Source organism: Ptychodera flava, chromosome 12 (assembly GCF_041260155.1).
Source record: "Ptychodera flava strain L36383 chromosome 12, AS_Pfla_20210202, whole genome shotgun sequence".
Lineage (NCBI taxonomy): Eukaryota > Metazoa > Hemichordata > Enteropneusta > Ptychoderidae > Ptychodera > Ptychodera flava.
In genome coordinates, this window is record NC_091939.1 from 4,125,433 (window position 1) to 4,149,958 (window position 24,526).

At 38.2% G+C, this 24,526-nt stretch overlaps 1 protein-coding gene across 1 annotated transcript in view; it reads right to left on the reverse strand.

Annotated features, from left to right (window-relative positions):
* The window catches only part of LOC139144750 (limbic system-associated membrane protein-like), a 79,369-nt gene that overhangs the window by 12,708 nt on the left and 42,135 nt on the right, over positions 1–24,526 (reverse strand). The window contains exons 4-5 of the mRNA XM_070715479.1: positions 18,823–18,955; positions 16,111–16,250 (exon numbers count right to left, since the gene is read on the reverse strand). Coding sequence (XP_070571580.1) covers positions 16,111–16,250; positions 18,823–18,955 — 273 coding nt within the window. The remainder of the gene's footprint in view (positions 1–16,110; positions 16,251–18,822; positions 18,956–24,526) is intronic.

The following is a 24,526-nucleotide window of genomic DNA, read 5'->3' on the forward strand; positions in this document are numbered from 1 at the left end:
GCTTTGCCGCCATATTGAATTTTGCAAAAATCGTAATTTACTCTTAAAAATTGTCTACTCCAGAACAAACACACAGATTCAATTGAAATTTTATGTATATCATCTAAAGTGTGATCTCTTTCAAGTTTGCGAAAGGCGTTTGGATCAGTCACATGGTTTGGCTGCCGTATTTGATTTTGCAAAACTCATAATTTAATCTTTAAAAACATTCTTCTCCAGAACCAATACACAGATTGAACTAAGATTTTACACTATAATCCCTAGTGGTAGTTCTTTTTAATTTCCGAAGGGCGTTTGGGTCAGTCAGAAGGTTTGTTCGCCGTAATGGATATAGCGAAAATCGCAATTTAATCATTAAAAATCTTCTTCTCAAAAACCAACACACAGATTCAACTGACATTTTACTCATGTCTTTCTTAGGGGAGAACCATTTGATTTTTGGGGGGGTATGGAGGAAATGGGTATGGGAGCAATTTTTTTTTCCTGTCACAGTTACAGCAATTTTTTTTTTCTACTGTCAGAGCTGCATCATTTTTTTTTTTTCAAATGGCGTAGCAATGCAATTTTTTTTTCTTTGTCATCAAGTTTGTGATGCGTTGTATACGGGAGCCGTCATTATTTACGGCCTGAAACTCAGAAATTTTAAGTGACACCCCCCCCCCCCCGTCAACCATGATGAATTTGAGCAAGCCCCTCTCTAACTCCGAAATTTTGACTGATCCCCCCACTTAGAAAAGTTAAATACAAATACATGTATTTGTAACATTTAAAAAATACAGCAACAGTAAAGACCTTTGAAATCCTGATGTACTCTGCTAGACTATCATAGTTATCTCATGATGGTTCAAAAAAGGTGAACCCATCAAAATGAAATTGTAAGTCACAATAAAATATAGATATAAAGCTCACGCAGTATCTAACCATATAGAATATTGTTTAATTTGGATGGGTATTATGACAAGGTTTTCACTAGGATATCTGACCGGGTAGAATTTGAAAGTACCGTACAGGGGAGAACACGCGAGACGCTTAGGGGGGAAAGTGTCACAGGGGCTTTCCCCTATCTTGCATGGAAATTTTTAAGATATTGATGTGTGCAATGGTGCAGTCTGGTGCAATCTGAGGTGTTTTTTTAATTTTTTTACTAAGTGAAACTGTTAGAACACCCCAAGGGGGAGAGCACGAGAGGGGGTTTCCCCCTCTCATATTGGAAATTTTGGGAAATTGATGAGTTTAATGGTGCAATCTGGGAGGAGTTTCAGGTTATTTTGCACTCGGTAAAACTGTTTGAAAATGACATTGAACACTGCAATATTTTTTTACATTTTATGCATGATCAGTGTTTGTGTCACAATATTCAACAACCAAAAAAATGACAATACAATTTGTGAAAAACAGTTCTGTTTGCCAGAGACTGAAGATAAATAAATATACAGGAACGGAAAATCTGTGACCTTCTTGTGTCATTTCTCCAGCTGCCAGCTTCTAATGAAAAGCATGAATATGGTATGTTTAACTGTCAAAATGGTCATTGAATGAGGTAAATGAAAACATGTTTCTGTGATAATAAAGGATGAACAGTTCAGTTTTGTCCTAGATCCTGTGAAAATTTTGAGAAATTGATGTGCGCCACGGTGCAGTGTAGTGCAATTCAAGGGGTATTTTAAATTTGTCTTTTACCAGTAAAACTGTTAGAAGACCCAAGGGGGGAGAGCACGAGAGGGGGTGCCCCCCTCTCGCATTTAAAATTTTGAGAAATGGATGTGTGCAATGGTGCAATCTGAGATGTGTTTCAATTTACTTCGCCAAAAAAAATTGAGTAACCCGCCCCCCTTTCTTCCTCTCCACATTTTGAGTAACGCCCCCCTGAAGTTTTCAATTTTTTTAGTGACCCCCTCCCTTGTATCTCAATTTTTCATTGTCAACTTGTACATCTTCCTAATATATTATATTGAGAGAATAATATATTGATTTTAACACTAGTTTATTGACTCCTGTCTTGTGTTTTAAAATTTTCACAATTTACAGAAGTCAAAAAGTCCCCTTTAGATAGTGCCTATGCCATTGAGATATTGCAACAGAAATCCTGAAATATGATTTCTTGGGTCAGTAAAGGGAAGGAAAACATTGAGTGCACTGAGGTGTAAAGTAGACCTATGTAGTGCATGCTTATATCATAAGTGCTGGGAAAAAAACATAAGAATTGCTTGTGTTAAAAACATTTGCGCCGCCTATGGCGGCGCGCCGGCAAAGAATACATGAGAATAGGGTTTCCAAATTTTGCTAATTCTGGTGCATTGTGACAATTTTTTTTTTCACTTCTGTCTGTTATGACAATTTTTTTTTTCTCAGGCCATGACAGGATCAATTTTTTTTCTTCTATCTCACCTGGCGACAATTTTTTTTTCTCAAAAATCCTCCATACCCCCCCAGAAATCAAATGGTGTACCCCTTAGTACGAGCACTTTCAAGTTTGCGAAAGGCATTTGGATCGGTTATTAAAGTCGCCTCAATGTTCATAAGGCTGCAGTTTAAAACATCGTCAGTCAGAAGATCGATCAGTGATGTATGTTATATTGTACACTTGAAAGTCAAAGACGGCACAACAGACTGCAATGCCCGCTGTCAAATTCAGCTAGCAGTCACACGAACCCTAATCTCGGCCCTTGTGTAAGGCAACTTTGGCGGCCAGCTTTTGTACGCCAGGTGACGTTGTCAAGTATACTGCCACAGAAGTACTTAGAGGAGTGTGCCACTAGCTTTAAGGGGTGGCCAACTGGTGTGATTGACTGAATAAGAGCGGGACAAGGTCCCACCAGGGCACAATTACTGGGGTCTACGCACAGCTGATATGTGAGTGTCAAGGATCATAAATGAAGCTATTCGGGTAATTTTATATGTAGGTGTCTGAATGCACGCTCACTTATTCATCACGAATAAAAAAGAAAGATACATGACATTGCAAGGTGTGGTGATTTGTTTATGATTATCTATCAGACATGCATGGAGTGGCCCTTGTGCGTTATGTAACTGAGAGCATGTAGCTGATTAAAGATGTAAACAAGACCACATCAAGCCCAGCTGTTTATGTCGTAAAGATCGCTGATACACATCGATTAAAACAACACCTTGTTTTATGAAGTTCTGTAGCTTGATCGTATTTCACTGTAATTGCTTTCTGCCATTGCACGCCCGGTCTGTGAAATCGCCGAAATTTACCCGATATTTATCAGCGATTTGGGGACTCTAATATCGATACTAGACGATACTAGAATGACTTGCCCTGTGCCTCGGTACGCCGGATCTGTGAAATCTGTGATATTTACCCGATATTTATCGGCGATTTGGGGACTCTAATATCGATACTAGACGATAGTAGAATGACTTGCCCTGTGCTTCGGTACGCCAGATCTGTGAAATCGCCGATATTTACTCCATGTTTATAGGCAATTTGGGGACTCTATATCGATAGTAGACGACACTAGAATGACTTGCCCTGTGCCTCGGCACGCAAGGTTTGTGAAATCGCCGATATTTACCAGATATTTATCGGTGATTTGGGGACTCTATTAATCGACACTAGACGATACTAGATTCCGTCAAATCGTGGGTAAATATCCGATATATATCGGAGATTACACCACCTTACAGTTCTGGTCAAACCCGACTTCCAAGGACTTACTCTAACTTCGATACTGGACGATACCGGTACTAGATTTTGTCAAATCGCGGGTAAATATCCGATATATATCGAAGATTTCACCACCTTACTGTTCTGGTCAAACCCGACTCCCAAGGACTGACTCTGACTTCGACACTAGGCAATATTGATTCTGTCTAATCGCAGGTAAATATCCTATATCGGAGATTTCACCACCTAATAGATCTAGCCGAGCCAATCTAACTTCGATATTGTATAGTCTATTAGCCGTAACTATCGGATATCATGTAAAAGTGCAATGTCGCTGTGTCCTCCCCTGACAGCCGGTGATAGACCAGTGCACAGTTACGAGTGGAGTGATACGTACGGCCGCCGCGTACTATGCATATAAGAAGGGGAAGTTGGGAAACGGAATGGCCGTTATACGCACCCCTCGCCGAGTTTGGAGGCCGATTTCCCTCACAATAAGCCTCAATTATATACTAAACCAGCATCGATGGCCTCCAATACATCTTAGAATTCATACCTACAAGCCTCTTGCGTCAAAAACGACCGTCTGTCCGTTTTTGGGTGCGATTTCCGTGTTTTTTGACGTGATAGAACACTTTCATTCTACAGCTGTGGGCGGGGTCAGACCAGCCGCGCTGTGATTGGCTAATTTTTTTCCGATCGACCCCATGATGACCTCTCTTGTTTAGATCGCTCACGGCCCGGTGGTTTCAATCGGTTCGAACTCACAACGTTAGTATTTTATTTTATTTTTATTTTTTTTATTTTATTAATCTCGAACCAACAGGTTGCCCCAATAACAGGTTCGTTTGAAAATAAAAATATAATACAAAACGAAAATATATAACAGTTACAACGTAAACAAACAGACAGGAGAATTCACATAAGAAATAACCAAAAAACAGCAACACAGCGAAAGACACACAGAAAAACATCCAGATAAAAGTAATCATTCAGAAAAAAGGATCTTACATAATCCATGACGAAAATTACTTAAGTTATTAAAAATATCTAAATTTTGCTTGTTACAGATAGAATTAAAATATGTCTGAGATCGTGATAAAAATGAGTGTTTCAAGATATTCGTACGTGCTGACACTGGTCTAAAAAGAACAGCACGACGCAATGTAAAAGCAGGAACGTTAAAATGAATCTGTGCAAGGACATCTGGTACACTATAAACTGAGTGAAGGATTTTATAAAGAAAAAGAGGTGTCTAAAAATTTTCGCCTGTTCTCCAATGTGGGAAGGCGAAATTCATAACATAGGTTACTATACAGAGCCCTTGAGTAAGCCATCGATGAACGGAAACAAAGATACTTGATAAATTTTATTTGGACTCTTTTAATTTCCTTATTAAATATAATTGATGAGGGGACCAGATGGGTGAGCAGTATTCAACGTGGCTTCTGACGTAGGAGACATACAATGTTTTAAAACTTTGATGCTATTAAAATATTTACAAGAACGCTTGATAAATCCAAGCATTTTAAAGCCTTTGAAACAACATGGTTAATGTGCATACTCCAGTTAAGTTTACTTGTTAAAAATACACCAAGGTCTTTTACAAAGTTGGTGCGAGTCAAGATAGTTTGCTTAGCACATCTGTAAGGAAATATTTTGACGTTTTTTTTCAAAGTGAATGAAATACATGAACATTTTTTAACATGAATAGTATCTTGTCACCTAGCGGAGACATTAAAATTAGGCTATAGAAAGGGATTGCTGATAGGCATATTCGAGAAGACTGTTACACCGTTACTCAAAAGCTACAACCACTGCGGGGCGAAACTATGCCGTTTTTGGGTGCGATTTCCGTGTTTTTTGACGTGATAGAACACTTTCATTCTACAGCTGTGGGCGGGGTCAGACCAGCCGCGCTGTGATTGGCTAATTTTTTTCCGATCGACCCCATGATGACCTCTCTTGTTTAGATCGCTCACGGCCCGGTGGTTTCAATCGGGTTCGAACTCACAACGTTAGTATCTTGTCACCTAGCGGAGACATTAAAATTAGGCTATAGAAAGGGATTGCTGATAGGCATATTCGAGAAGACTGTTACACCGTTACTCAAAAGCTACAACCACTGCGGGGCGAAACTATGCCCGAGTGTCTCATATTCTGCGAAGCATATTTTTACCTCAGAGCACTTTTTGGCCGGTTGCTAGTGACGACAGCGAACACATTGTATCAATTTATTTTCGATAGAATATCGATCGAAATCTGCTGGCGTACGGCTCATGCGTTCAGGTCACGTCATGAATATGTCCACAATAACCCGTATATATTGACTTACATACCATAGTACCAACGTATCCGTTGGTTTCTTGAACTAAAATTGAATCGTCGACACTCTTTACAGTTTTTGTGATGTGTTTATGTTTCAGCACATTTTGGCGCACATTGGCTAAGTTTTGCGCCATTTTTGGCTGGGAAGGTCATGCGAGTGAGCAACACAACATAGTATCAATTTCCAATAAACAATATCGATCGATAACGTTCACCGCTCGATGACAGTGGACACTTTGCGCGGCCCGTTCGCCTCCGTTCTGTTTTATTTTTTCAAATTTACTGGAATTTTTATCGTTGATATTCGCCCAAATTTGGTCTATTTACAACAAAATGACAGATATTTGGGCTGTACAACTTATGAGACGCATACTGGTTAAAATGCGTCAATTTAAGACCCTTGTTCTGCATATGTACAATTTATTTGTACACTGCATATGTAAGATCGCCAAATTATGGACGGCAACAGTCCGTATATTTCAGTGATCGGAATAAAAAAAATGCAAATAAAACATTTTCATGGAGAAATTCATCATTATTCATTCAATTTCATCATTATTCGTTCAAAATTGAGGAATTTGCACCGGCGAGAAGTGTGCAGTCTGTTCGGTGTATTATACGTCATTGTTTTCTATGGGAAATCAAGCCTATTTGCCGCGTTGTAAAATGAAAAATATATCTGAAAAAAAACCCCAAAAAACATTAATCTAATTTTTTCATTTCGCTTTAATTCTTAAAGTGTTTGAGATAACACAGCTGATGAAACTTTCGTTTTATTTTTTTGAGTTTCCCTCTTATTTTTATGAAATGACAAGTTAATGATCGTTCGTCTGTTGACTGTGTTTTTCACCTATTGTGTATATGAATAATTAATTATCGCATAGCTATTTTCAGATGCCAAAATGTCATAATTGAAAGGTCCACATATAAGGAAATTGAATCTGCAACGCTTTCATCAATATTAAACTGTGCAGGGAGAAAGTTTGGCGAAATTTTAAACATAGAGTTAAAGGCGGATTTGACTCTCTGTAATGTGCCAGTTATGATGTGTGGTGAAGACACTGAATCATGTACGGTGCTCACTGCGAATGTACTGATGTCGAGTTCTGAGACGTGAAGGTACATTTCACCAACTGTTTTTTACTTGAGACTTCCAACTGTGTGGTTAAGTTGCCGCTCATCTGTGATGATGTATCAACTTCGTTCGGTGTCTCTCGGCTGTCTGTTTTGTACAAGCATTCTAGTGAGTCTGCAGTGTTTTGTTGGTGTTTTTTTTTCTACACAGGATGTGTGTGTTTCGCAGTGGGACAAGCGTTGTGACAGGGAGGACGGCGCGCTTGGAATTAAAATCCGGAAATCGGCTCTATATACAAGACAGTGAAACAAAAATTACACATTACTATACATTAAACGCAAACCACCAATCTATGGACGCGGACGATGTGTACGTGTGGAATTGCTTTCCCTTTAACTATATTTTTGCTGCGAATCCGTAGCCTCTACCACTCGGGTAGGTTGGTCATTGCCCCACTCCCAACAGAACACGTCAAGGAGTGGCAGGGCTCGTTTTCGCAGCAAACTATATTTATACAGGGTCATAGCAATATCGATTCGCCAGTGTCTCGCCATTTATTCCAAACAAAATAACTACAATGATCCTGTTATTCACCATATCGTAATATAAAACAACTTTAGTAGAGCAGATGTGAAGTAGCCTCCATTTCCTAAATGAGTTCGAACCCGATTGAAACCACCGGGCTGTATTTATGCCTCAAACGAGCGATCAAAACAAGAGAGGTCATCATGGGGTCGATCGGAAAAAAATTAGCCAATCACAGCGCGGCTGGTCTGACCCCGCCCACAGCTGTAGAATGAAAGTGTTCTATCACGTCAAAAAACACGGAAATCGCACCCAAAAACGGACAGACGGTCGTTTTTGACGCAAAGAGGCTTGTAGGTATGAATTCTAAGATGTATTGGAGGCCATCGATGCTGGTTTAGTATATAATTGAGGCTTATTGTGAGGGAAATCGGCCTCCAAACTCGGCGAGGGGTGCGTATAACGGCCATTCCGTTTCCCAACTTCCCCTTCTTATATGCATAGTACGCGGCGCCGGTACGTATACAAACACTCGTAACTGTGGACCAGTGCGAGACAGCACCAGAGTTGTCGACAACATAACAAGTTTTACTAAAGGCGGCAGCCAAGGAAACACGAAATCATAAGAAAACTTCTTGATGACAATGTATCAGTGCAACGGGTGTCGATCATTCCGATGTGATCGTTGACCCACCAAACGGGTTGGAGTCACTGAACGTTTTCGAAGAGGCTGTTCAAGTTACGGATAAGTTTTGAAATCCGTGTTTGGCTGTAGGTGCCTGTGTATGATTATGGATAATTGCGGTTTCTACCACGCGTGATATATTCAACAAAATCTCCGACGACTATTGCGGAAAGTCTACCGTGACTTTGGAAAGCTAGGTCACGGCAAAAGCATACGGCTTTATTTACAACGTAGAGCGAGGATGGCACTCCTGAACGGCGAAATGTTGGTGGTGTATTGCTGCCAACAAGCAAATATCCCTACTGACGTTAGAAACTTGTATGAATTTGCTCCTCAATGATGATGTCCCAAGAATTTTCAGTGTACTGTGACGTGATATCGTAAACAAGTTTTCAGAGTGGGCGCTCGGCTCATCTGCCGAGTCGAAGTACTTCCGCATTCATGTCGTGTAAATGCCCAAGTCTTGTCGCGATATTTGAGCATTTAACTTGATCGTCAGTGAAACAAACAGATGTTATTCCATATCAAAACATTATGTGTTTTATATTTTAGGGTTCTGTTTACGTAATAGACATGAACATTTGGATTTATGATCCGTGATTTCGACGATCCGTGGCATGATTCAAGCTGGCCGTGAATACGCACTGACGTTTTTGGTCATGACCCCTGCCCCAAGTGTCATCGATACGCTGTGCGCTGTCGAGCATCGCTTGCTAAATTTATGGAGCTTGAAAATTTTGCTCTACCTGTAGGGGGGCACTTGAAAATCAAGTGGTCCTTATGTTTTATAATTTCCGATTCCAAGTTTTTTGTAGGTAATTTAATGAAAAATGAATACCATCTTTATGTCATTCAAATGTTGTAATGTTAGTAATAATTTAACAGAATCAACAACCATTTTGTCACATTCCAAGACTTTTATCTCGAAAAAATCTAAACATGTGTGATTGCCGTAAAAAAATCAAACATGAGCCTAGTAACAGGGCAGAAGCTGCAACCGTTGATGATTTTTGCAATAACTATCCAATATATCTCCCTTCAGCAGCTCAAACACACATGTTCAGTTTGTCGACAAAAGCCTGTAATATATAAATATGTATTAGGTGATAGTTTAATTAGAGTCCAGACTGACAGTCAGTTGTCAGCACTGATGCATGGTACACATACACAGGCTGTGCTAGCAAGCTGAATACTTGACAGTTCAACATGCTGTTGAGAGTAGAACAAGAACACAGTTGTATAATAAACTGAACAAAAATATTGTCAAAATTATCAAGTTACTGCCTATTGGCAACTGTCACTATCAGATACCGCCCTGCTACTGTAGTGTCACTGTTACTGCATACGTGAGCAGTGACAGAGATAGCTCTGACTCTGATATACATGGTAGTTGAAGAAGAGTTTGTGTCAAATGACGATCGTGATAGTGAAACATTACCTAAACAAGATCAGGCCAGAGAGCAACACAAGGAAGAACACATGGAAATTTTTGAATTCTTGCATATGAGAATAATCAACTATTAAAGACAAAAGATGGGGTCACCATGCTTGCCCTTACCAAAAACATAGCGCTATTTTTAGTAGGTGATAGCGCTATTTTACAGAGGTGACAAATAGGTGACAGAGAGGTGAAAGTTTGTGTACAGAGCTTATTTCCAACTGAAACAATGGATATCTACTTGAAATCTACCTACACCTATTACAAAACTACAAGCTAACAAGTAGGTCATCATAGGCGTTAAGTAGTAATTTCAACGAAATATTTATGAGATGCAAATTAAGTCATTTAAATATCTACGAAAATCTACTGCACACCTACTACTTGCCTCACCTGGAAAAAAAAGGATTTCAACCTACATGATACCTACAGAAATCTACTAGTCACCTACTGTGACACCTACCTTGTACCTAGTACAGACCTATGACAGACCTACTAACATACCTACATAAATCTGCAACACACCTACTAAGATACAAGTAGCACCTATAAGTGACCTATGATAGACCTATGTATGTGACCACAGTAACTAAATTCTAACAAGTCATCGTTGATGACACAGTCCCCACTTGTTAATGGGTACTTTGATTACATGTCCTAAGAGGATAGAGTCCTCTTCATTAATTGAGACATGCCAAGTTTTGGCTAAGGACACGAAAAAATTGTAACAAAATGGCTGCCATGCAGCCATATTGGATCATATCAAGAAACAAATTGACAAACATATGTATGACATAGTTTAATGTCCTTGTACCAACTTTGAATAAAATCGTTTAAGATATGCCTTACAGTATTATGGCCCTCGACAGGAAAAAATCGTAATAAAATGGCCGCAAGGCAGCCATATTGGATCGTATCACATAACAAATTGACATGCATATGAATGACATTAGTCAATCTCCTTGTACCAACTTTGAATAAAATCCGTTGAAACATGTCTGAGTTATTGCTCTGTACATGAAAATATCGTAATAAAATGGCTGCCTAGCAGCCATACTGGATCGTATCACAAAACAAATTGACCTACATATGTAAGACATAGGTCAATGTCCTTGTACCAACTTTGAATAAAATCGGTTGAGATTTGCCTGAGTTATGCCTCTGCATATGAAAAAATCGTAATAAAATGGCCACACAGCAGCCATATTGGATTGTATCACAAAACAAATTGACATGCATATCTATGACATTGGTCAATGTCCTTGTACCAACTTTGAATAAAATCGGTTAAAACATGTCTGAGTTATGGCACTGTATATGAAAAATTGTAATAAAATGGCCGCCTGGCGGCCATATTGGATCGTATCACAAAACAAATCGATGTGCATATGTATGACATTGGTCAATGTCCTTTTACCAACTTTGAATAAAATCGATTGAAACATGTCTGAGTTATGGCTCTGTACATGAAAAAATCGTAATAAAATGGCCGCCTGGCGGCCATATTGGATCGTATCACAAAACAAAATGACGTGCATATCTATGACATTGGTCAATGTCCTTGTACCAACTTTGAATAAAATCGGTTGCAACATGTTTGAGATCTGGCTCTGTACATGAAAAAATCGTAATAAAATGGCCGCCTGGCGGCCATATTGGATCGTATCACAAAACAAAATGACGTGCATATCTATGACATTGGTCAATGTCCTTGTACCAACTTGGAATAAAATCGGTTGAAACATGTCTGAGTTATGGCTCTGTACATGAAAAAATCGTAATAAAATGGCCGCCTGGCGGCCATATTGGATCGTATCACAAAACAAAATGATGTGCATATCTGTGACATTGGTCAATGTCCTTGTACCAACTTGGAATAAAATCGGTTGAAACATGTCTGAGTTATGGCTCTGTACATGAAAAAATCGTAATAAAATGGCCGCCTGGCGGCCATATTGGATCGTATCACAAAACAAATCGACGTGCATCTGTATGACATATGAAGTAATCCTTGTACCAAGTTTGAATGAAATCGCTTCTTGCATCTCTGAGATATCTGCGTGAACGGACGGACGCACGCACGGACGCACACACGCACGCACGCACGCACGCGAAGGACGCAACACACACGGACATGACCAAACCTATAAGTCCCCCCGGACGGTGTCCGTGGGGACTAAAAAAGCACGGAAATGCACATTTTATCAAGTACATATTACAATTTATGAATTATGAATTTTAGCAATCTTTCGTTCAAAAATTTCACAAGAAATTTATTTTTTTTAAATATGTGATTGTGCTTAGACTCCAGTTAACTTAAATGCTTGGCTTGTTTCTGTGGAATAATATACGTCACTTGAACTTGACCATGGTATCATCCACAGACAAACATCCCACATCACTCAGATTTACACATTTTCTAAGATTATACCGGTGATCATGTTCCAAAAATTCGACGAATTTTCCATTAAGCTTGTCAAATGCAGGATCACCTCTTTTATGTATTACTCTGCCACTGTCAACAAAGTGAACATGTCTCTCGGCATAGTAACACTGAAGGCAAGCACTGGATCAAGTTGGCCAGAAATTCAAGCAAAAATATTTGAAAAAACATACATACATATCAACCAGACCCATCGTGGTGTAAGTCCGAAACAAAGTTGAAAATGTTCAATCAAAAATGTTCCGGGTTCTCAAGATGTTCTCAGGCCATTTTGGGTTAGAATCATTTTGCTTCGCCTCCATGCTGTTCAGTTAGTTCGCGTATCGCTCTATTCCCACATCCAACTCATTGTACCTCCATGGCTTCGGGTAACGATGTAGTTCAATATTACAACAGCTGGTACCGTCATTCTCCGATTACGAACTTCCCGCCATGACCAAACATCAATGTTCTTATCGTCAAACCATCTCTCGTTTCAAATTCATGACTCCACTCACCCAAATCGTTGTCAGAATTACTGCAACTTGAAGTTGTTGAAGCATACGATGTTGGTCTTGAATCGATATCAGCGTTATTTCCGGGTTGATCATTGCTGCACCGTCTTTGTCAACTTTTAATTGTCAGACGATTCATGGCAATCACATAGTCGAACCAGAGGACTGAGAGTACATGTCATCCTCGATGTTTGGACTTGGTAAAACCATAAAATGAGTCACTGCTGCTACCACAAAAAATGTCAGCAATGCGATGTCCAACCTCCGTGCTATCGCTAAGATCGGCCAATTTTAAGATTTTGGTTGAAAACAATACGGAACCAAAACAAGCGCAAAGGTCACATAAATATTCACCAGCCTGCAGCCAACAAACTTTTAGGCCGGCAAATCCCCTAAACAATGATCAATTGGGTGTACCCTGTAGGCAGAATTCTTTATTCAAATAGGGTTTAAAGTTCAACTACGGCTTTTACGTTTGTTCTCCTGTGAGGGCGCCTCAATTTCCTTTAGGTGTATGATAGGTCATGATAGGTCTACACAAATCTATTTGTCACCTACAGTTGATCTAATACAGAAGTAGGTGTAAGATAGGTGTTATTAGGTACTAAGTAGATGCATAACAAGACTTATTCCTGAAGACCTACAAGTAAAATGACACCTATTTAACACCTCTTGAGATCTACCAAAAACTCCTAAGAACCTACAAAAATAGCGCTATATCTACCATAAATAGCGCTATCTTTTTGGTAAGGGTGATTTCTAACTTTTCACAGTCTTGTCATAAAATTATACAAAAGTAAAAATTTGAACAGAAAAGATGAAATGAAAAAATATATGACTAAATGGAATTATTTATTTTTTAACCAAATTTGCATTTATTACAGCCTAAATTTCAGAGATGAACACATTCATTTCATGGAATATTTTAACCTTCCAGTATTGTCAATTTTGAGTAGCATCTAATTCATATATGTCTTGTACTTTTGAAACAAATTTTTGGTAGGTAACCGTACGCGTGCTCAGTTTAAGACGCCATATTTGATTTCGCGAAAATCGCAATTTATCTCTAAAAATCTTCTTCTCCAGAACCAAAACACTGATGGAAGTGAAATTCCGCTTTTGTCATTCTTAGTGAGAGCTCTTTCAAGTTTGTGAAAGGCAATTTTGCACATAATATAATCAGTGCAAGAATTGGACACCATGTTAATCGCTTGGGCCCCGCCAACGCTGCTTGCAGCTTTAATGTTATATTTATATTTGATGCTTGGGTTACTATCTATTTCGCGGTAGTCCTCGTAGGCATTGGCTACCGATATTCCATTGGGTAACCAGAGAAGTCGGGCAGTTGCAAACTCGGCCATCGCCAGCGCCGACCAACTCGGCCAGTGGGACTCGGCCAGGAGAAGTCTGCCACTCGCAACAAAGCAATATTATTGCATACGCATTCTCTTCACAGTTGAATATGCCAAACAATTTTAACTTTTTACTACCATAGTTTTTTGTTTATTTTGTCGGTTTAATACTACTACGAACATTCAGAAAACAACTCAAAGTCGAAGAGCTCCCACGTCCACCCTGCAAAACATGTACGGTCTGCCTCCGTGTTTCTGCAGATCGCGCGCGTACCGTATTAAAGTTCAGGCAAACATTATGCCATTTCTTCAGTAAAATTCATGGCTTGATGACTCTTAACTAAGTTGCTTCAGCCATCTCCTATGACTTTTTAACGAACTTCAAGTGTAACTATGACGAAGACTGCAAAACTCGCTAGTAGTAGTACCACGATAGTAGTACCACCGCGATACACCGCCATCTTTAATTTTACCCAATGTGTGTATATCACACGTGCATGAACTATGATCTGTGAAGTTTGCAAACATTACGGTCATCTTATAATGACATTTAGATCGCTTTCGTATATAACTTAAGTGAGACTTCAAAAAAAGAAACACTAATATGGAGCACATATTCTAATTGGGTGCATACTGTACTGGCCGACTTCTCTTGTATTCGGTCATTGTCAACTGTCAGTGTCTGTCTGTTTGGAGTCGATGCAGGATGTGGTGGTCGGACATTCCCACGTCTGATTTTACTGACCCCTCAGCCTTTCAAGATAATAATATCGTTGTAAGAGTGGATTTTAGTGACCGTGATTTGTCACAGTTTTCCTTTTCACTGGTAACGGGTAGTATATCACTGTCCAGTTACCATGTTTCAACTCGTCAATGTTGACTGAAGTCCGATAGCGTAAAGGCGAGTTTCGCCGTATTAACTCAGTGCCATAGCGTTACATACGCTGTACGCGTACACTGGGCTGTACGATCGGCCTTGTACGGTAACAGCGCATACATGGCATCGTGAAATCATGCCGCAAATATAGGCGCACTGTCAGAAATTCACGAAACTTGTCACAAGCGTTGTTCAATAGCAAGTGGTTTGACACAACAAGTATTATTTTTGTTCAAGACCTGTATCAGTGTGTTTCGGGTCACAGTCTAAAAATAGCACACAGCTGAGAGGTATAAACCATCATGGCAACGTACGAATTCAGTTGTCAATTATCATTAGTATTTATTTCTATCATACATAGATACGATGAAATTACTCTCAAAAGTGTACATTACCTCATAGCATGTTCAATTTCGCATTAAATAATCATATTTGTGAGCTTTCGAGCCCATTTTCACGACCAAGTCGCTCGAACGACGTGTATTCCGGCATATTGCTTGTTTACATTCAGAACGAGGCTCTGCAGCCTATTGAATTATGCAATTTCTATACGTCCGCTCAAGCTGATTGGATACGAGCGAGTCTTCCCGACTTTGCTGCAAATAACAGGGAACAATTGACATTCTGTGCAGTCAGCATGGACGATAAGAGAACTGACATATCCATTACGGTAGTCGATAGAATAACATCGTTTTGCAAGTGCTAGGAGTAACGCGAGTGATACCGTCCGTGTGTACTTGACCCGCGAGATAATAATACTGTTTGCGTTCGATCGTCCGGTACTCGCGTAAATCATGGAGAGAAAAATGTGATGATTTCATAAGTATGGTACAAATTTTTATCCACTCTTTGCCTTCTCAAAAGAATAGCAATAGCAGTGAATCCCTTTCACCGGCGATGATTTAGAGTGAAAATTGTTGTAAGGAAGAGTGTTTTAACGGCCGATTTCATGGAAAGAAAATGGTGGAATTTGTCAATGTGCAGTGCATGCAATGCAGTCGACCGCCGCGCTGCCAAAATCAGAAAATAACCGTTAACCCTACCCAGCATAGAACAAAAGGTAACCTGTCAATCATCCAGGGGCCCCTGTGAAATTGTAACATTGTTTCAGTTGTTCCATTCGAAATCACCCCAGTTGATATCGCGATCGTTCTGCAATGGGACTTATGCCGAGTTTGTTTGTCTATCTAACCATTATCTTGCAGTTCAGCAACAACAGTATTTTGTTTCGTAAATTCTCTGTGAGAAGAAATACAACGTACCTATGAACTGAATCGTCTTTGTAACAGTTCCTTCTTGGTTGTGAACTCGGCACTCATACTCTCCATACTGGTTTGGTCTTATTTCGCGAAAGACAATGGAAGACACTTTAGTATTTGTTCTGATTTCCACATTGAAACCGCTAGAATCGCAAGATATTCAGAAATGAAAAAAGTCATGAATTATCGTTTGTTCGATGATTAAGGAAATATGTGTGCTATGGTAAAGGTCCTTGTCATAAAACACAGAGAGACAGACAGACACACACATACACCGATTCAATCGTGGAAGATTTCCTTATAAGGGATTCTCATAGATTAAAACTGTTATTGTGCTAGTGGAGACCAGAGTGTACTTAGGAAATGATTTAGATGCTACTAAGGTCTTTGTGAAATTCCCCATGTAGCACACTTATTAATTTGCATTCTATTGCGTTGGTTCAAATTTGCACCTTTGTTATGTTATATTCGGCCAAAGTTTTGGCTCCGTTAGTTGCAACTCGTGGCAAGTCAAATGTTAATATTGATCATTACATTTTAGTCAAGTCAAAACCATTTGTTTGTTGCAAACAATAAGGCCGTCTTGATAGGGTATTATGATTACAAACAAACGATGTTTTGATAAGAAAAATTGGCATATTAGTTTAGGAGAACAAATATCATGAAAATACCTAACGTTAAAGCCCTGTAATTTTTAAAATCATACTTACTCACACGTATACAATTGGTGCAGTTTAAACGCAAAAAAATCTGATGTAATTGACGTCCGTATTAGTGTGCCGCAAGGCACTATTCTAGGGCCATTTCTTATTATTATTTATGTTAAAGATTTCCCGCTTCATCTAGATAATTCACCTTGTACTTCATTTCCAGATATACCACACTTCATGTTTCCAACAAGTCCTTGAACAGCATACATATACTTACCTCAACAACGAAAATTATTGAAAATTGGTGTCTTACTAACAAACTATGTATAACACCATCGGAACCAATTTGGGATTATTGGATTTTCATATTTTGCAAACTTCTCAAAAGTGTTAGGTGCCATATAGCTGAATATTGCAATATCGCGAATTACTCATTAAAAAAGTGTGTAATATAAAAAGAAAAGTAGATGACATATTTTATTTGTAGATATAATCGACACTACGTCATCATGAAATTATCCCAAATTAGTTCCAATCGTGTTGTATCACCCTAGTAAAACGAAATCAATGGTTATTACAAATTCTCACAAGAGACGACATATTGACAGTCAAAACTTTAACTTCATTTTGGCCAATAAAGTCTTTGGCCCCGGCCTCAGAGAAGTCACTAGGGGCCATCTTTTCTAACAATGTAGACAGGTCCGCACATATTTCAACCGTTGAAAACAAAATCAATTTTAAATTGTTTCTATTGCCATGTATCTAACACATTCTTCCTCTCCTCTCACCGAAGGGTTTCATGTACTGTTTCATGTCACCTCACATCATTTACTGTTCTAATGTTTGGAGCTTTATTAATGACAAAAATAATTATGCCTTGGAGCGTCTACAGATACGTGCAATGGGACTTATTCTTGACACACTTATCCCATGTATACTCAGCTTCATGGGTTACCGATTAACTTGAAACTCTTTCTCAACGCGTGGACCAAATTTACAGAGCAACGCACAATATAACCCCTGATTATATAACTAGTATGTTCAATACCTATATCCCTTCCAGATCACTGCGTTCTTCCAATCTGACCCTCCCTAAAGATCCCAGAACACTTACAATCCTTTATAAAAAGCACCTTGTCTGTTGCGGATGTAGATGAATACAACAATCTCTCCAAAGCAATCAGGGATTCTGAGTCACAGACCAGTTTTAAGAACTCTTGTAATAACTTTCTCTATTCTATTAGCTTGTCTGATGCATCTTCCTAGTTGTTTATGTAGATCTATTATTCATGTGTTAACAAGTTCTATTTACTGTTTATACTTTTTTACCTATTCAACCTGTATGAAGACGTTTTTCACCTATTGCGTTATCGAGTTTGAATGAATAAATAAATACTACTACTACTACTACTACTACTACTACTACTACTACTACTACTACTACTACTACTACTACTACTACTACTAGTGACAATAATAATAATAATAATAATTATTATTATTATTATTATTATTATTGTTATTATTATATAAACCGCATTTAAATATTTATATACAAATTCCAATTATTTCACAACGAAAAATTCCTATTGATGTCCTTCATCATTCTCTACCGAGGTAACTTGAGCATTTTGATAAGATTTTGCACTCATGACAAAATTAATGTAGTATTTTGTAGATCACTGTCAAATATGTGAGGCGAAATGTCACTATAAAACAGATAAAAATAGAATTGTTTCTCTTTAATTCGTGCAAGTCACTCATCTGAAAGTCGTTCTGTAATAAATAAACAGGTAACGTAAAGCCTTAATATGCCACGGTGGCCTCTATGTATTGATTTTGTCTTGCTTTTTTAATTTTAAACACAGATGATACTTTAAATATTTGACGAGTATAGACAAATGAAAAAGGGACAGTTGTATGGACAGAAAGTAAGCCCGGTGATCAAAGAATTTATAAATGGAAAAGAGATAAGTGCAACAGGGCAACATAAAGACCATTAAATAAGACCAGGAATAGTTTGATCCGAAAGTATGATGACTTTTCAGAAATTTGGTGTACTTACACGACTGGAATTCCATTCCGTAGCCATATAGCGTCATTGACTGGTGGGTATGCCGCATACTCACATACCAAGGTAGCTGTCCCGTTAATAGGCGCACTCACGACAGGTGTCATTATGGTTATAACTGGTTTGTCTGCAGGAAAGAGAGATAAAAAGGCATAATTATGATGTGACACGTTCCCTACTACTTTTTATGCTACTCTATTTAAAAAAATGACATTCAATTTTTTCTAACATTAGTATTTACGTTCGAGTCAACACTACACACAGAATAACTATTCAAAACTCGTTTATGCACAGTGTCGTAACTCGTCAATGTACATTTTGTTGAAGTACGAATAGCGATGTTTCACTAAAGACGAACGCGAACGAACGGTTCGTCGTATTTCCAAGCATACCAGTGGTCAGCTTTCGTCGCATTTACATGTCTCGTCGCAAATTCTGTAACGGGATTGGGTGGTACCCTAATTAATTAGTAATCGTCAGTTTTGTTCGTCGCCTTTCGTCTCATTATGATATTCTTCGTCTCATTATAATATTTGGTACTGCTTTGAATCGACACCACAGTGCAGCTGCATTCATGCCATCCAATTAGAAACGGGCGTCATGCATGACAGATGGGTGTCAGGACGGTAATGACAATCGATAAAATTTTATGTCATTCACCTACTTGAAGGAAGATCTCCCCTTCATGTGTGGGAAGGTTCCGCGTTCACCCCCACACAAACCAGAATATTGAATAAGAACTTGTTTCAATCATGTCTAGTCATAAAAGGTTCCAAGGGACTGCAACCTCAGAAGAAATTGCCGACTCTAAACGCATTTTTGCCCATTTTCAAAGAAATAGGCCTACTCGTGAATTGTCTATATATCGCAAGTTTTCTGTAAATAGCAGCCATAAAACATTACAAGATTGGTCGCATTATACATAAAACAGTTTTCTTTGGCTTCATATAATTTCTTAAAGATAAACCACAATCACTCCCCTTTGCTGAACCACAAATCGCCATTAGTTAGTGGTCGGAGATAAACCTAAGTACGGTCATCACGTTCTCAACGTCTAACAGCACTGCATTGAAGTCCCTTTTGTTGCAAGTTTTGTTCATTGTCTTGTCGGCAACACAAAGCATGGCCCGACTATAACAATGACACGACCGAATATTACACTGAGACGAAAGGCGACGAACAGAGCTGACAATTACTAATTAATTAGGTACCATCGAATCCCGTTAGAGAATTTACGACGAGACATATAAATACGATGGTATCAACCGGGACTCGAACCCACAACACACGGCACCCAATCACCTAGCGCAGAGGACAACAGTCAAACTGCCCGACTAAATCCCCAATCCTAAAAAAGATTGGTTCAATAACCGAGCTAAGGGACCGTCTTAATTCGTTTAGATCAAACCCCCCTCCCGCTAAACGAAACTTCAAAAGTGCGAAATGTTCATGTCTGCCTTAGAGTACCAGATATGAACTGAAAATGCTCACGTGTTTCATACAGTTATGTGTAAATTTGAACCTTTGCCACATGTTTGCAACTTCATTGAAAGTATTATGATCAACATAATGAACAATAATCACCGCTGATTAATTCTCAAAGGTCATGAAGTATACAAATATGTAATTAGCTGAAATAAAAATATTAAAGTTCTTTGACTGCTGTCATTTATATAGCAAGTGTAATTACCGTTGGCCAAGTCCTTCAAGCTCATTAGATATGCAAATTGTAAATTAGCTGACATGAAAATGTGAAATGACTTTCGATATTGTTTTAACCAGGTATAATCATCAATGTTGTCATGTTTTGCCAACTTTGATCAAGTAAATCCCAGTATATATCCCTAATAAGCAAAGTTCATTAAATATGTAAATTAGGAATTGACTTAAGTAAAAATGCTTAATGATTGTCAATAATGTTGTATCATGGTATCTGCAATATATGTAGCAAGTTTTGTCAACTTTGGTCAAGTCAATTCAGATATATATCTCTAATTAGGAAAGTTCATTAAACATGCAAATTAGGAATTTGCTGAAGAGAAAATGATTAATGACTTTCAATAATATTGTATTACAGTGTCTGAAATGTACATAGCAAGTTACATCAATTTTGATCAAGTCAATTCAGATGAATATCCCTAAGTATGAAAATTCATTTAATATGCAAATTAGGAATTGGCTGAAGTAAAATAGCGTCAATGACACTGTAGCTCCCATCCTGGACTATTTAGTGTTTGTTCTCTGGTCAGATATTTGAACATGTGTGAAAGGGATAAAGTGCATGAAGTGAAAATACTTAAATGAAATGTACTGGAGACAGTGAAATATGTTTAATGTAATTATTCAGAATATAAAATGGAAAAAATACAGAATTAGATATATCGAATACTGTGATACAACCATTAACTCAACAAGTCATTTACAATGACATAGTCCCCACTTGTAATAGGAGTACTAGTCTTGATGGGGCAGGAAAATGTGGTCATTAAGAAGTATCATTGGAGTGTATGTGTTGAGATCTATGGGCACATAGGTCTATGTCGTTGTTCCCAATGTGAAACACATGAGGCATGTCTAAGTTACGGTTCTAAATCGGGAAAAAAGATCAGACCTCTAGCAGTATTGGCCAGCCAAGAAATACATATGCGCATTATAAATGAGGTACAAGATGTGACATCTTAAGGTCTAATATCCTATCAAAATTGGAGGGTATAGAACTTGTGGTTACTGAAATATGCATATATATATGTATAATCAAGGTCAAAGGTCATCAAGGTCACATGACATTTTCAAAAAAAATATATTCCTAATTAATCCCTATATGCCAAAAAATCAGATCTCTAGCTCTATTCGCTTGCCCAGAATTAGATGTGTACATAATTAATGAGGTAAAGCGTGTGTTGTCATAAGGTCTCCCATCCTACTAAATACAAAGGACATAGCACTTGTGGTTACTTATTATTGACATAAACATATATTTAGGTAAAAGGTCATCGAGGTCACATGACATTTGGTCAAAAAATTTCTCTCCTATAGTTATCCCTATATAATGGACGTCATTAACCTTGCCAGCTACAATGTAAGAGGTCTAAATTCCTCTCTTGGTTCCCTTGACGCTTTGCTTAATTCTTGTGATATTTTATTAGTTCAAGAACATTGGCTTGACAAGGAAAAGTTATCAGTTCTTAGTTCGTTGCATAATGAGTTTACCTCAATAGGTGTGAGTGCCTTTGATAGCTCGCATGGTGTTCTCACAGGTAGACCCTATGGGGGCGTTGGTATTCTTTGGCGAAAAAATCTCAACGGTATCTCACCTATCGTTTTTGACGGTGAAAGTCGTGTTATCGGTATTCGCATTAAGATGTTAGATAAGCCTGATGTCATAATTTTTAACGTGTATCTACCAACTGCGAATTCTGATTGTGATGAATATCAGCGGATTTTAGGCTTGTTACAAGTTACAATTAATGAATTAGGTACTTGCCACTGTCTTATTTCCGGTGATTTTAACGCAGATCCGAAAAAAATCAGCATGAATTTGTACTTTTAGATAATTTTGTGCAAGATAACAACTTCATCTTTTCAGATATTGAACGCCTGCATCCTGATACGTTTACATATTTAAGTGATTCATGTTTTGCTCGAAGTTGGCTTGATCATATCATTTGCTCATCTTCATCTGATAACATCGTTGATTCTGTAAAGGTAAACTATGATATCATTTCTTCCGATCACTTTCCTGTAATGTTCACTTTGAAGACCGATTTGCTACCTAGGCTCAGTAGTTCGTCACAAACTGAAGCACATACGCCTTGCTGGAACAAAGCGTCATCTTGTCAACTTGGGAACTTTGAAGTGTTTTGTGATCGACTTTTATCTGAAGTTCATATTCCTATTGAGGCTTTGGCTTGTACTGACACAGACTGTTGTATTCATTCTCATTTGATTGATACATTTTATAGTGACATTATTTCAGCGCTGTTGACTGCCGCAAATAGGACTCTTCCCAAAGCCACAAAGTCAAATAGGCATACAATACCAGGTTGGAATACAGTTGTGAAAGAACACTATGACAAAGCACGTACTGATTTTTGATCTGGAAGGACAACGGTTCTCCTAAATTTGGCCCTTTCTTTGATCTTATGCGAAGGTCTAGGGCACAGTTTAAAAGGCAGTTTGCACAGTGTAAGAGGGCAGAAAACGAAATGCGTGCGAATGCCATGGCTGAAAAATTAAAGAGTAACTCTAAGGAGTATTGGAAAGAGGTCAATAAACGTAAAGGTAAAGCAATAGCTCCGTCATCTGTTGACGGTCATGCTGGTGACGCTGAAGTAGTAAATATGTGGAAATGCCATTATGAAACTATTTTGACCAAAACTGGTAAAGATTCGACACCTGTCTTTTCGAACATTAATTACTGTAATGACATGACTGTGCACCACGAAGAAATTTGTGAATTAGTTAAAAACCTCAAGACAGGTGCATCATCGGGTATTGACGATATTTCACCTGAGCATTTGAAGTATGCTCCATATAGAGTCAATGTTCTTTTGTCCCTTTGTTTTTCGGCCATTTTGATTCATGGCACTGTTCCTAGACAATTGATGACCACTGTTTTAGTTCCTATTCCAAAAAATCCAGGTGGCAACATTTGTGACAAATCTAACTATCGTCCTGTTGCTGTTGCAACAACAATATCCAAACTGTTAGAAAGGGTCTGGTTAAATCGCTGTATGGAATGTTTAACAACCACTGATCACCAATTTGGGTTTAAACCAGACCATGGTACTGATATGTCAATTTTTGTTTTGAAAGAAATTTTGAATTACTATAAACGCTGCAATACTCCTGTTTCATCACCTTTATGGATGCATCCAAAGCATTTGACTATGTTCGTCATGATATTCTGTATGTTAAACTATTGCAAAGAGGTGTTAAGCCTTATCTCATTAAGATTTTGTCATATATGTATAAGTATCAAGACTTTGTTGTGAGATGGAATGGGTTACTATCTGAATCTTTTCATTCAAAGAATGGTGTAAAACAGGGCGGCATTACGTCACCTTTCTTTTTCACCGTCTATTTGGATGATATCAGTAAGAATCTCTCCACACTTCCCTATGGATGCCTTATTGGTGACTATAAGGTGAATCATTTGATTTATGCTGACGACTTAGTTATTATTTCTACTGGAGCCTATGGCCAGCAGATGCTTGTTGATATATGTGGGCATTATGGTGACAATCATTCAATATTTTTCAATGAGCAAAAGACAGTTTGTATGATAATTCAACCAAGTATTCGTAAGCTTAGACAAGTTCCAATTTATCTTAATGGTAAAATGCTTAATTATGTCAGTGTTTATAAATACCTCGGTCACTTAATCACTTGTGACCTTAGGGATAATGAGGACATTCAGGCTCAGACTCGGCAATTTTATGTTCGTGGCAATGCTATAATTCGTGATTTTAAATTCGCGTCTCTTTCTGTTAAATGTCACTTATTTTCTGTCTTTTGTGATATCCCTTATTGTTCTTACTTGTGGAGTACGTTTTCTTTATGTACGTTTAATGCAGTTAGACGAGCTTACTCTCATGTTTTTCGTAAGTTATCTGGTTTTAAACATTCTTTCATTCAGAGTAACAGTGCAATGTTTGTCAATCTTTCGATTTAACTTTTGATGAAATCCTTCGGAAAA